This window comes from Papaver somniferum, chromosome 4 (assembly GCF_003573695.1).
Source record: "Papaver somniferum cultivar HN1 chromosome 4, ASM357369v1, whole genome shotgun sequence".
Classification (NCBI taxonomy): domain Eukaryota; kingdom Viridiplantae; phylum Streptophyta; class Magnoliopsida; order Ranunculales; family Papaveraceae; genus Papaver; species Papaver somniferum.
In genome coordinates this window covers 151,994,090-152,009,250 of record NC_039361.1, presented here as the reverse complement: position 1 = coordinate 152,009,250, position 15,161 = coordinate 151,994,090, and the positions used below count along the sequence as shown (strand labels likewise).

At 37.2% G+C, this 15,161-nt stretch overlaps 1 protein-coding gene across 1 annotated transcript; it reads right to left on the bottom strand.

Moving 5' to 3' along the window:
* Positions 1-2,799: 2,799 nt before the first annotated feature.
* On the bottom strand, positions 2,800-7,830 carry LOC113271596 (ATP-dependent Clp protease ATP-binding subunit ClpA homolog CD4B, chloroplastic-like). The gene is made up of 10 exons (XM_026521495.1): positions 7,681-7,830; positions 6,618-7,248; positions 6,339-6,454; positions 6,105-6,227; positions 5,803-5,988; positions 5,482-5,697; positions 4,873-5,090; positions 4,675-4,750; positions 4,498-4,587; positions 2,800-4,193 (listed from the first exon to the last, which is right to left on the bottom strand). Exons 2-10 carry the CDS (start codon positions 7,222-7,224, stop codon positions 3,039-3,041), a joined length of 2,787 nt encoding a protein of 928 aa, XP_026377280.1. The 5' UTR covers positions 7,225-7,248; positions 7,681-7,830; the 3' UTR covers positions 2,800-3,038.
* Between the last annotated feature and the right edge of the window lie 7,331 nt (positions 7,831-15,161).

The following is a 15,161-nucleotide window of genomic DNA, read 5'->3' as shown; positions in this document are numbered from 1 at the left end:
AAGTAAATCTTTACTCTAAAGATTCCAATATTAGTTGTTGTTTTTTTGTAAATAAGGCATTGCATAAAAAACTAGGACTCTGAAAGAGTCAAGGTTACAAAAGAAGTAGAGCCATCTAATATGGGATTTGTAGAGCTCCCAATATTAGATTTATCTAGTAAGAGTTGTTTTCTACTACAAAAATGTGGGATCTTTTCCATTCGAAACAGTTCCTTACATTTTTAGCAAATTTGGCTATGTTACAGCCACTTGATTTCCTAGTCCAGGAACAAAGACAAAACCCAAAACGTTGTTGCAAAGATGAGATAATTTGTGAGATTCTTGCATATAAGCTTTAGCTTTCCAAGATACGTATTCATTCTGACCATTGATGTAGTTAAAAATACTTTCACAATCACCTTCAATACTGAAGTTCTTTATCTGCTTCTCGTTGGCCCAAACTGTCGTCTGCCAGACTCTTATAGCTTCTGCTTCTTGTGGGTCAAGAACTGCTGCAAGTCCTGCCTTTCCTCCTTCACAATCTCCTAATTCATTTCTCAAAATAAAAGCATAAGTAGATGGTAAAGATTCAGAAATCCAAGTAGCATCAACATTAAATTTCAAGTTTCCGAGACTTGGTACTTTCCATTTAAAACCGTTCTTCTTTTTCTGCTTAGTTCTAGAGGTATTGCCTTTTTTTGTGGACCAGAACTCAATGTCTTATTATTTCCAAGTTTAAAACAGTACTATCCTTACTTTTAGCTTCAAAGATTCTATCACATCTTTCCTTCCAGATGAACGACATTTTTGTAAGTAATATTCCTAAATAAATATATTTCCTAGGGTTTTTCATCCAAGTTTCACAAAGACCCAAAATTGTGTTGGAATGATCTATGTTCAAAGATACAGGGTTTGGGGCAGAGTCCCAAATAGAAGCGGCATAAGGGCAATGAAAAAGAAGGTGTTATGTAGTTTCAATTTCATTTCTACACATAGTACAAAGAGGAGAAACATCTTTGACTTTACCATAGAGTTTTGCATTAGTAGGCAAGGCATTTTGTAAGCATTTCCATAAAAAGAGTTTAATTCTTTCAGAAATATTAAGTCTCCAAAGAGATTTTCAGAAGGATTCAGGTAAGGATAGACCGGTTATATCCAAACCACTTTCATTTAGCTTTTCATACATCGACTTAACGGTAAAATCTCCTGATCTAGTTAGAGTCCATCGTAATTGGTCTTTCCTAAGAATATGATTAGTTTCTCTAAAGAGGCGTATTTTCTTAATTTTGGAATGTAGAACAGAGAAGAGCAGATTTCCAAGCAGCAGTTTCAGAGTCAATCAGATCAGATACTCTAACAAGGTTGTTATTACTAGAGTTTTTGACAATATTAGTATTAAAACAAGAGTTCCACCATTCATATTCTGACAAGAATATTTAGCTGCCACAGTTTAAAGAGCGTCCGAAAAGAATTTACAAGTGCATACGGTACAGAAACAGCTGATGTGAACAAAAACCAAAATTTTGGGAAACACTTTTACTGCAACTCACCATTTTACAGTGGAGTTATCTCTTTGTTGATGAACAAGAAAATGACTCAAAGCATCATATTAATTTTCTTTTTGTTTCCAGGGGCTTAGATTTACCACCTGCTAGGGGTGTGCAGAAAAACCGAAACCGCGGTTTTCACCCGCAACCGTTCGTAAAATTGCGGGTGAAAACCAATCCGCAAGAGTTTATGGATCGAACACGGTTGATTTTTCAAATCTGCAAGGTTTAGCGGTTTGGTTGCGGTTGGACTTTGAAATCCGAGGATTCACCCGCTCCCGCAAAAATTGAATTTTAGATTTTAGATTAGATTAGATATCTCTAATTTAATTTACTAGGAATAAAAGGTTCGTCCTCTTCAAAGAACATTTCAAGATCTGCATAATCTTCTTGAAGAAACTGAAGGTTTTGAAGCATCTCGATGCTTGCATGTGATCCACTCCGTGCATTGTGAGAACTACTGGAAAAAGAAGTTGTGCCCTCCTCTTGATACTGAATATAAACACAAAACAAGGTAGCAGTTAATTATCCGCCAAAGGTGGTCTAATGTGGACAAGAATCCTGCTAAAGAACTAATTCAGGAAATTTATCCTGCTGCTTGTCAATTCATAGAGGAAATTAAATTCGTTTTCAAAAACAAGGTGCTACATCAAATGATTAAGATCACTACACTTATCAGTTGCAGTGTTAATTAAGATTACTACCTAATAAGTATATATTGTACTCATAATGTTGTGCAACAAAACTTTGGCGTTTGCTTCATTGTTATTAATTTATTATCATGGGAGTGAGACAGTGAGTTAATATAAATAGAGAAATCAATTACCCATACGAAGGGATTTTCACCGATAGGCAAACTTTTTTTTTTTTTCTTAATTCTAAATCCACGGTTAATCCGCATCCGGTCCGTATCACCCGCTAATCCGTGGATGTCAAATCCGTGGGTGATTGGGCCGGTTACGGTTCAATTTTCCAAATCCGCAACTTCGACGGTTTGGTTGCGGGTGACCCCGAATCCGCAACCGTCCTTTGCACACCCCACCTGCCAATTTGTAGAAGATCCGTCTGAAGCCCATCTTTAGAATAATGATCACGCAGTTGTGTTTTTTTAGGAATAGTCCCCCGCAGTTGAACATTGGGCTCATCAGGAATACTGCTGCCACCTAGTATTATAGATTCCAGTTTTTTTTTTCCTGCCACCAGTTCACCATCAGCATTTGCTACGTAACTTTTTACAGAATCACAACCCACCAGACGAAGTTAGCTATTTCAATTTCATGCTGAATCTTACTGTTGGTGGATTGATCATCTTTCAAATTGTTTACCAGTTTTTTTGTTCTGCTAGATGCTCTTCATTGATAGTTTACAATCAGCTACAATCTTAAAATTGAAAGTCTCACCAAAACACACAGTTTATCTTTTGGATAAACAAAAAAAGAAAAAAATATGAAGAGGAGACGACCTAGAACTACCAAGCTAAAGTACAAAATATTATTCTTCTGGTAGTCATGTTTACACCAGTTGTGGTGATGTACCATTGAGCACTGTCACATTTCCATCACCATCTACATCTACGATGACTGAATCTCCCTCTTTAATCTCTCCCCCCAGCATCTTCTCTGCCATGCTATCCTCCAAAAGTCTCATAATCGCTCTCCTCAATGGCCTCGCACCATAGCTTGGGTTGTATCCTTCATCAACCACTCTGTCTCTAAACCTTTCAGTGACCTGAAGCTCTATTTCTTTCTTACGGAGTCTTTCGAATACCTCCTTGAGCATTATGTCCGCAATCTCCTTGACTTCCAACTTCGTTAGCTGTCTGAAAACAATCATCTCATCTAATCTATTCAAAAATTCTGGTCTGAAATATTGTTTCAGCTCCTCTTGCACGAGACTCTTGATCCTGTTGTAGCTGCTGTCTTTCTCGTCATAGTCTAGATCAAAACCAATTCTCCTACCTCCCTTCTCAATCACATTGCTTCCGACATTAGAAGTCATTATGAGAAGTGTGTTCTTGAAATCTACGGTTCTACCCTTGCTATCAGTTAAACGCCCATCTTCAAGAATTTGAAGCATCATGTTGAAGACATCTGGGTGAGCTTTCTCTATCTCATCAAAAAGAACCACTGTGTAAGGTCTACGGCGAACAGCTTCTGTCAGCTGACCACCCTCAGTGTACCCAACATAACCTGGTGGCGATCCAATAAGCTTGGAGACGGTATGCCTCTCCATGAACTCACTCATATCAAGACGAATCATAGCCTCCTCAGATCCAAAATAGTAAGAAGCCAGTGTCTTTGCCAATTCTGACTTTCCAACACCTGTAGGTCCAGAGAATATGAAGCTGGCAATAGGACGATTAGGGTTTTTAAGTCCAACACGCGCACGACGAATTGCACGACTGATAGCTTTAACAGCTTCATCTTGCCCGATGACCCTTGTGTGGAGTGTGTCTTCCATCTTAAGGAGCTTATCGGATTCGTCACTCGAGACTTTGTCGACTGGGATTCCAGTCCAAGAAGCAACAATGTGCTGAATATCGACTTCGGTAACAACAGGGCCTGTATCACCTGACTCACTCTCTGCCTTGCTTAGCTCTTTACCCTTGTCAACAACATTTGTGATCTGGGCCCTCAAGTCCATCTCTCTGTCTCTTAGCTCTCCAGCCTGTCAAAATATTGTGCTTTGTTAACCCACTTAAATGGTTATCAGAATCAGACCCTAAGTGGATGAGAGTACATTTATATCCATCCAGAAACAGAATTGCTAAGCTTCACTTCTCACATTGCACTGTTTGAAAACAGTACTGATGAAAGTGGACTTACAAACCATTACTAAAGAGGTTCCTAAAACTACTCATAATATAGGTTTTCTTCATAATGACCAAACATAATCATTCCATGGTTAACATGTGATCTAAACAGAGCTGTGAAAGTGCTCAATTCTAATAAGTGGAACAAAAATATAGTACCTTTTCAAAGTCTTGGCCACGAACTGCCTCATTTTTCTCTTTTGTTATTTGCCTGAGCTCTTTCTCGAGTTCTCTAGCTTCCTCGGGCAGCTGCATGGCAAAAAAGCTATAATCTACTGGATCCAGTAACAAAGGGAGAGGAAGTATGTTATTACAACGTGATCAACAAAACCAAACCTGAGCATTACGAAGTCGGACTCGAGAACCAGCTTCATCGATCAAGTCAATCGCTTTGTCAGGGAGGAAACGGTCACTGTAGCACGAAACATTCACCATAACAACTTAATTTTAACATAACTCCAGTATCCTCCGTGTGCTAGTGACATTACAGAAATAAATGAAACAAATGAATCGATTATGCCATAACATCATTACCTGATGTACTGGTATGACAACCGTGCAGCAGCTTCCAAGGCCTCATCTGTATAACGAAGCTTGTGATGAATTTCATATCTTTCACGGAGACCTTTTAGAATCTGGATAGACTCGTCAACGGTGGGTTCAGGCACTTTTACTGGCTGAAATCGTCTTTCTAAGGCTGGGTCCTTCTCGATATGCTTTCTATATTCATCTAATGTTGTAGCACCGATACACTGCACCAATCATTTTCGGAAGATTAAGTTGTAGCTTGAAAATATTTTTAAAGATGCTGCTGTGTCTTATACACCTATTCTAAAAGCTTGACTCCTAGAACAAGGCGCAAACTAATATTCCATATCAAGGAACTCATTGTCTTTCCAGAGACTAACTTATCATGCTGAAATAATTCATGAGTAAAAATTTAATAACCGGAGTAGTAACAAGCTAATATACTGCCAGTTTATCACATGCAACCATAGGCTTTCTCAACTGTGAGTCGAACTTGGCAACCCATCAACATGATATAATGGGTGTTTACTTAGTATTCTACGACAAGCCACAAACAAAAGAACGTTATACTGATGCGAGACTAGATGATCATGTATAACAAACAAGCCATATTACCTGTAGTTCACCTCTTGCAAGAGCTGGTTTCAAAATGTTTGCTGCATCGATTGCACCTTCAGCTGCACCAGCTCCAATTAAAGTATGTACTTCATCTATAAACAAGATAATCTCGTCACTTTGCTTAATCTCTTCCATTAACTTCTTTAATCGTTCTTCGAACTCTCCACGATACTTTGTACCAGCTACAAGGAGACCCATATCCAAGGTAATAACCTAAAATGCATAAATAAATCTTTGTATTAGGATATGTTTCTCTTGTTAAATTGATTTGCGCAAATTAAAGTTGCACACTGGGAAACGTCAAAAGTATCATCTCACCTTCTTTCCCTCAATCGTTTCTGGCACATCACCACTTGCAATTCTCTGAGCAAGCCCTTCAGCGATTGCAGTTTTACCCACACCAGGTTCTCCAATCAAGCAAGGGTTGTTCTTTGTACGTCTTCCCAAAATTTGGGTTACACGCTCTATTTGTGCTGCCCTTCCAACAACAGGATCTAATTTTCCCTGAACATAGTTGAAGCTCACATCATGCCTCTAGATATACCAAAAAAAAAAACTAGGAAAAGAAAACTGAAACAAGACACGTAGAACAGCAGATAATGATGTTTCAGGTTATTTACCTCCTCAGCCAGTTTTGTTAAATTGGTCCCATACTCCTCGAGTGTAGGCATCTTACTGTTGGTGCTACCTCCTCCAACACCAGCACCTACAGCTTCAGTACTTTCACCAACCATCCGGATAACCTATCAAAGTAGACAAAACAAAATCCCTTTATAGCTATGGAGTGATTTTGGAATTTAGGCGAACTTGGGAACAACAAATGTCATGGATAAAATTGTTAGAGTGGGACTTGCCTGTGTGCGGATGTTGTTTGGGTCGGCCCCAAGGTTTTCAAGTACACGGGCAGCCACTCCTTCACCCTCACGAAGTAAACCAAGAAGCAAATGCTCAGAGCCAATATAGTTATGTCCTGAAACAGACAACAAAAATCAATGTCGGCAACTGATAAATAAGACAAATGCTTACATTAAAGTAGTACTGTGTCTCCTATAAGGGAGAGAAACAACATGTGGACTTGTAATTGTAAAATGAATAGAATGACCAGTAAGTAAAAGAAAAGGTCAAGCAATTACCAAGTTGGCGTGCTTCTTCTAGTGAAAGTTCCAAAACACGCTTTGCACGAGGAGTAAATGGTATCTCGACAGCAACAAACCCACTACCTCTCCCAATGATCTTTTCTACTTCCACACGAGCATCCTTAAGATTAATTCCCATAGATTTAAGAACCTTTGCAGCAATACCAGTACCTTCACCGATAAGCCCTAACAATATCTGCTCAGTCCCAACAAAATTATGACCCAACCGTCTTGCTTCCTCTTGTGCAAGCATGATAACTTTAATAGCCTTCTCTGTGAATCTCTCAAACATAGCTCTAGCAACACACCGACTACCCCTTCCGCGAGGTGCACCTATAGAAATCGCCACCTTGTAATGAAAATCATGACCAGAAAATACCAACTTATCTATAGCATTAGTTCCTCGAAGCCCATTAAAACCTCCTACTGTCAAAGATGGTGCTGAGATTCTCAACCCTCGCATTTGAACATTATTACATAACATTTTAACAGTCCTTCTCTTGGCTAGTCCAGAACTGCCTCTTTGTTTCTTGTCATGACTTTTGCCAAATGTAGAAGATATAGAAGCTCGGATATTCGTCGATTGAACAAGAGCCCCGGCCATGGTTCTCACCAGTTATAAACAGACCTGCAAACGAAATAAAAACAATACAGGAAAATCAATTCAACCAACTTGACTCAATCAGACATTTAATCGAACATTTAAAGTGCAAACAGCAAAAAAAAACACAGGAGTAACCACAACACAAGCCAATTCAGCTCACATGTTATCTCTTTGTAAATTCTATCAACGACCTTTACACTATTACGTTCAAACTACCTAAATCCAGATATTAATTAGTCAAAAGACCCTCAAAACCTTATCCATTTACACTCCCAAATAAACCCCAGCTTTTTATCTAGCTCCAAAAACACCAGAATAAACATAACCCAGACACTTAAAACAGCTAAACAACCATAAAATCAAATAATAAAAACCCTAATTCCATAATAAAATGAGATATGAAAACCTTATCAACAGAATAAATACAGATTAGATTTTATAATACTACGAACTTACTTAAGAATCCAGAGAGAAGTAAACCCCTTGAATGAATCTTTAATGAAAACTAGGGTTTTTATTTTGAGATATAGAACGAGATCCTAAAGGTCTCTCGCCTTTGTTGCCGTAAAGAGATAGAGGGAAGAAGAAGAAGAAAAATGCCTCTTCTTTTAGACGATAATGATCTTGTGTAATAGTCTAGGCCGGTTCAGGAATTATCCACCACCGCTTTTATTTTGAATCTTCATGAAAATTGATGGCTGTGATTGTGCAAGTGGATGATGGATTGGTCAACTATGGTTCTAAACGGTGTAAGATGATTCTGTATTGTGTACTTGCACCTACCTTAATAATTTCTGTTCTCTCTTTTATCTTATCCGTTGAGTTGAGCGACCTTGTGATTATCTAGGAGCTAGGCACTATGGTGCACTCCATCCCTTCCCTATCCCTCAAAATCTCCAAATTCCATCTTCTATGGTCTTCCATATCCGTATATGAGTAGGGATATCACCCCGTTTACCTACATAGAGGATCACATCTGATCCTTCGAGTAGGGAAAGGAAATCACACGGCTACTCAGTTGTCGTGCCATATTACCGTTGATATGGATACTCTGTAGCTGTAGCTTTTTACACGCTCTCACATCCGATTCTAACCATCCATCACTAATAACGGCTCTTTTTTCTCCACCGTCGGATCCCAACGGCCATTTTTTCAAAATCCTCTATAAATACTACTCTAATTCTCTACTCAAATCACACCAAATCAATTGATTTCTTATTTATCTTCTTCTTACATCAATTGATTTCTTATTTCTCTTCTTCTTACTATACCTCTTTGATTTTTTATATTTATCTTATACTACTCAAGTTTTTATATCTAAGTTTCATTCAAAATGGTTCATAATTTTATTCATCGTGAAGAGATTGATCTTACTACTGCTTTTATTTATGTGAGTATGGACGAAATTGTGGGTTCGGGACAAAAAAACGCTATGTTTTGGATATGTATTCACCAATTTTTTAGCGAACGCAATGGCAATCCATATGAAAGAGTTTGGGGATCCTTAAAAACCAAGATGAGAGCTATTAAAAAAATATGTCAAAGAATTCGTGTCCATTCTTAACGCTCTATATCGGCAAGCCAAAAGCGGTGTGAACCACGAAGATTTGGTAAGTTCTATTAATTTGTTAAGTTTTTCCATATAGTTAGTGATAACAATAATAAACTTAATGTTTCTTACATAATTTTTCAGACAAAAGATGGCCGGAAGCAATTTCAGGAACAAAAATTCAAGTATGATGCATGTTATGAATCGTTTAGAGAAAAGGTCCATGGATATAATTATGAACTCACCGTGAGCCAAAACAGTGAGTTGTTTAATATTCATCGTAACTTTGTATCACTCGAAGATGGTAGTGAATTTCTTCCAAATGGAGAGACTCGTTGGAAATACAAGGAGCATGCACGTCCTATTGAAATAAAAAAAAAAAAAAAAAAGCTAGCCAGACAGAAGAAGGATCGTGAGCGAGGTATATTTAGAGAAGGTGATGAAGTAACATCTTCGGTTAAGATGGAAGAAGATAGGATCTATCAACAAAGTGCTAGTATTTTGGAGTATCTTAAGGAAACACGATCAATGAAGGAAAAAATGAAAATGGAACAAGAATCCCAATACCAAACAATTTGGGAATATACTCAACAACCGAGTTATCAAATGGAAGAACAACTCAATTTGCAAAAGCTTTATCAACAGACTAATCAAATGCATCAACAACAAATGCATTTAGATCAAGACAATGCAATAATGTTTATGGACCTAAGTCGGTTAGCTCCAAACGAAAAAAAATATTATCGACGCAAGCAAAAGGAGATTTTGAAGGGGATGAATATAATCAGCATTGAAGATTCAGAAGATGAAGATGTAATCCATCTCTATTTTGATTTTAGTTTTTTAATTTATAGTCCAAATTAAATTAAAAGTGTTGTCCTAAATTTCTATTTAGTGTTGTTGTTAACTTAATTTTAAAAGTGTTGTCTAAATTAATTTAAATTATTGTTTGAATTAATTAAATGTTTCAATGTGTTGTAACAAAATAATTTTTATATTTAAATTAATAACTTTAAAAAGAAATTACAACAAGTCATTCAATTAAAAGCGTGTATCGCTCTGCCCTCGTTTTTTAACATGGTGCACGATAGGTCTGAATACATTACATGTTATTATTTTTCTTGGTGTGAGATTCAACGATCAATGCCGCTTCGATATGATAAAATTGTTCTCCTCTCCAGGCTTTATATGCATCTTGTGCAGCGGATCTGTCCCTTATGTACCTATCGAGTAACTCATTCTCCTTTATACATAATTTCATAACATGATTAACCCTTGAACAAATGTAGGATGTTTCATAATCAAAGCGTGGTGTCTTGCACGTCGGTTTAACGTAAGGACCCCAACCAACTTGAATCCAAAATATAGTATGATCTTTAGGATATTCTGGAAAATCATCCTTGAGAAGGTAAAAGTTTCTAATCCATTTAGTCTCTTCTTCAACATCCTTTAACCTTTCCCTCAATTGGAATTGTTCTTGACCTCGTTTCTTTGCCTTGAGTTTTTCTTCGTATTCCTTGAGTTTTTCTTCGTATTTTGTCATAGCCGCTGATGAATATTTGGTTTCTTTTGTGGATTTCTGTTTGCTTAACACTTCATCCATCACATTAGTTAAATTTGTAGCTGATGAAGACGTTGTTGCGTTGCTAGTAGCTTGATGGCCTCTTTTGCATATCTCTTTTTCCATTGCAGCAATTGATGGAGTGGTTTGCTTGCATCTTCTAAGAATGTTTGCGACTGAGTTGGTAGTTGCTGATTGATTTTCCATTGAATAGATGTTTAGCGTTGATTTTCACCTCAAAAATTAATACTGCAAAGAATAATGGGATGTCATCTTTCTTATATATGACTCGTTTTCAACGGCCATATTTCTTAGAACTCGTGCCCAACGGCTCTTTTTATTAGAACTCGTTCCCAACGGCTCTATTTCCTAGAACTCGTGCCCAACGGCTCTATTTCTTTATATAAATATGGAACATTTTTTATAACCAACAACAATCTCAATTCATTCTCAGATATAAACCTCAACTATGTATTCTAACAGTTCGAGTAGTGTCGAAAAACAAATAGTGTTTGTGGAACCAAAAGAGGTTTGTCCATGTTGTTTCATGGATATACATAGTCTGCTTTAATGCCATGGCTATATACAAAATGTCCACGACGAGGTTGCACCGGCACTAGGAAGGTACAAGAGTCGATACCGGAGAAGATAAGGTATTTGGAATGTGAGTATGCTAAATGTCCGGGAGAAGCACAATGTTTAGAGGATGCAATGAAAGATGCAATCAAACAACAAAGTTGAAGAACTCTGCCAAAACTTCAAACTAAAAGGAAAGGTGGAGTTTGAATGCACCAAGGGGATTCCGCGTGAAACTGAGGGTTGTTATTTCCGTGTGAACTATGCCTCAACATCTTCATCATCATCATCATCATACATACCCGCATCATCGTACAGAGCATCATCTTCATCGTCAGAATCCTCATCTTCAACGTCGTCATCATCATCATCATCGTCATAATCCTCCTCATCGCCAGAATCCTCATCGCCATCTCCATCATCTTCATATTCGTCTCTCACATGTCCGTCTGCACAAACATGTTCAGCTGCATGTTCAAACTCATCTGGGATTTGATCATTGTAATCTCCATAATAATCAAATGCTCCATCCTCGTTTTGACTAGGAACAACTTCTTCTTCTAAGTTTGTATCATCATAATCTTCTTTCGATGATGGAAGTACCACGTATTCCATATCCGAACCCTCCAAACTAGAAAAATCACATGCATGGCCTCCTCTACCAGGACGCGCAGCAATGTGCTTGACAAGATCATTTCTTAGTTGTAGGTGCATTTCCAGGTTTTTTAGAGATGACATAAATTCACGACCATAATTGGTAGGTTCCGGAATCGGAACAGGAACAACTCTGCCCCAATCCGGATCCCGACGTTCATGCTCGATTATCATGTTGTGTAAAATAAGACAACATTTCATAATTAGGTTCAAGTCAGATTGGTGCCAATACTTACATGGAGATCCAACAATTCTGAATTTACCCTGAAGCACTCCAAAAGCACGCTCGACATCCTTTCTTTTAGCCATTTGATACTTTTTGAATCTCACATAGTCGGCAATGTCCAATGTCTGAGTGAAAGCTTGTACAATTGTAGTCAACTTTGGATAGATACCATCGGCTAAGAAATAACCCATATTGTAGTGGTGACCGTTGATGACATAATTTCATGGAGGTGCTACACCCTTTAGCATGTTATCAAAAAGGGGTGAGTGTGCCAACACATTCAAGTCGTTGTTTGATCCAGGCATTCCAAAAAAAGCATGCCAAAACCACAAATCATATGATGCCACCACCTCTAATACCAAACTACTCTCTTTATCTTTACCCCGGTAAGTTCCTTTCCAAGCTACCGGACAATTCTTCCATGGCCATTGCATACAATCAACACTACCAAGTATTCCAGGAAAACCTCGGTCTGTATTCTCAGCTAGCAACCTCTCAACATCTTCAGGAGTGGGTTCACGTAAATATCTTTCTCCAAAAGTCACGCAAATGGTGTGGCAAAATCTTTTGAAATACTTGTATATTGTAGTTGCACCCATACGAGTGTAATCATCAACACTATCAGCTGCCATACTTTTGCATAAACATTTCGTCACGGCCACTAATTTCATATGCGGAGAATGCCCCATAGTACCATTGCATCTGGACGTTGATGCCATTATGGATCAACTACAAACAATTTTCTTAACAATTTCTCGAATAAGTCTTCCCTCATGCCTAGACGTTGTTTGAATTGTCTTGAGGTATAACCAGTTCCAGGTGTAAAATAATCATTCATTATTTTGGCATCATGTCACACTCGATCACGCGTTATCACACTACGTGTCTGTACCTCCCTTGGTACAGGTTGTCTAATAATACGCAATCGTTCATCCAAACATAGTTGTGTAAACATTAGCAAAGCTTTCTCTTCTTCATCACTAGAGGAATCCAAATAGATTCCATATTTAAATCTCACATAAGCATGCATTAGACTCATTATGCACCTTTGCAAACAACAAAAACAAATCAATTTGTGTACACCATACATAAATACAAGTTAATTAATGTTCTACATTGATATGCTTGTTTACAAACCATTCATTCAACATAAATCAAGAAACACAACAATTAATCATGGGTTCTTCACTAAATATGTGTTTTAGTTACATTGTTGAATTGCATACTACATACATAACCAACCTAATATCAACAATTTCATCAAAATCAAAATCTTAATCAAAATCAAATTAATTTGAAACCCTAACATTAAAATCACTCACCTTAGATGATTTTTTGGATGAAATTAGAAATTGAAGAATGGATTTGTTTCACCTTAGACTAACGATCAAACTCTTGTAATTCAAGCCATTGAATCGCAATGAATCAATATGAAAATCGAAAAGGGGTAAGAGGGGTTTGAAAGAGTTTTGAGAGGATGAAAAACTAGAGAAGAAGAAGAAGTGTAAAATACGAGTGAGGTTTTGTGAACTAAAACCTATAAAACGGCAACTCAGTGGTCGTATTGGTCAAGTCAACGAGTTGACTGATACGGCTATTGAGTAGCCGTATGGCACTATTGATACGGCTGCTGAGTATCCGTGTCGTGTAGTAAAGGGATAGGAGGGCACCATAGTGAGATTGGCTTCCCTGTGATATCCCTTACCTACAAATGAGGGATAGGGAAGGGATGCCCTCCACCATAGTGCTAGCTTTAACAAGTTTTAAGAGTGTCCCATGGACACCCACACGCCACACCTTGCTAACTGTCACCTCCAGAATAACACTTTGCAAATTTCATGCGCGACTGTAACCCAGAAACAAGGTGGTTCAGTGAATTAAGTTTTATCACACTTATTTCAGCTTTATAAGTTTGCATCAATGCAAACAGCAACACTCCGATGGGTTAGCAATGGAAGTCTTTAATCTTCTTTTTAATCTCTTCAAATACGTTTCATAATACATTCAAATATCGCCAACAACAATCATCCAATCAAGAACACATAAAACATGTCAAGATTAGCCCATTTTAGTGCACCAAAATAAAGGATAAACAAAACTTGCCCACTAAGGGAGTTACGCAGACTCGTTCCTCTTGAACCAAGACAAAACTCTCTCAACTTGAGTCTCACAATCTGCTCTGGAAGCCTACTGATTTTATCATTCCTTTACAACATTTGTACAGTAGTTACTGAATACGCGCGGGTATAACAACATTACTTAGTATTTCGTTCGGCAATATTTCTGGACTAAACTCCAATATAATTCCGAGAGCACCAACTTATAAAGCAATCTCAATCAAGAAAGATATCAAAGAGCTTTTACTCTTTTTATCAATTCAATTAGCAAATAAAACAAAGAGAAATCTATGAGCCTTATTGATATGAGAAATACTTGGACGGTACCAAAGACCAATGCCCATGTGTCAATCAAGTTATATTCAACAAACAAGGTCGGATTTATCAGCTGATTGAACTACACACAACCTGTGTTATTTCAATTATATAAACAAATATAATGCGGAAAGAAATAACACATACACCATAAATTTTGTTAAAGAGGAAACCGCAAATGCAGAAAACCACGCACTAGTAGAAAAGTGACATTTAGTAACAGTTCAAACTTCTATAAAGTAACAGTTCGTAAAATGCTTGTTACTAAATGTTAGATAGTTAAATAACAGTAACACTTTTCGTAAGAACTGTTACATAATGTCATCCAGGTTGTATATTGTAACTGTTTTTATAGTAAGTGTTACTATATACCCATGTTACTGTAACATATTTCGTATGTCGACATTTCCATTACAGTTCTTTAAACCAACTGTTATTATATACCTTTGTTACCATAACATATTTAATATGTCACCGTAGTTGGCATTATCGTAACGTTTTTTAAACTAAATGTTACTATATATCTATGTTACTGCAACATGTTTAATATGTTACCGCAACATGTTTAATATGTTACCATAGTTGACATTATCGTGACATTTATGTAAATTATTTATTTGTATAACTAGTTTTTGGGTATCCGGTTCAAAAAAATAACTACTTACTGACATTAATTTAACATCTTGATTAAGTTCTAAGCACGAGAGCTAGCCACGGCTCATATTGATGGTTACCGAAGGTTTGAGAAAAAATCGAATATAATACAAAATAATAAACACGTTGTAAAAATATGTAGGAATATTAAAAATATAAATTGTGTTGTAGTTGCGTGGTGTGACGACGAAAGTGGTGGAGGTATAGTTTCCTGTCTTATGAGAGTAAATATTTTATTTGGATAACATTAAACAAAAGGAAAACATGGAAGAGTGGTTCAAGAGT

What these genes read in the sequence shown, in the direction of transcription:
- LOC113271596 (XM_026521495.1), bottom strand. Translation starts at nt 7,224, where the DNA reads ATGGCCGGGGCTCTTGTTCAATCGACGAATATCCGAGCTTCTATATCT. An exon ending in TTGTCATACCAGTACATCAG is followed by an intron (nt 4,751 to 4,872) that starts GTAATGATGTTA and finishes TTCGTGCTACAG; the next exon opens with TGACCGTTTCCTCCCTGACA. An exon ending in TCCGACTTCGTAATGCTCAG is followed by an intron (nt 4,588 to 4,674) that starts GTTTGGTTTTGT and finishes TTTGCCATGCAG; the next exon opens with CTGCCCGAGGAAGCTAGAGA.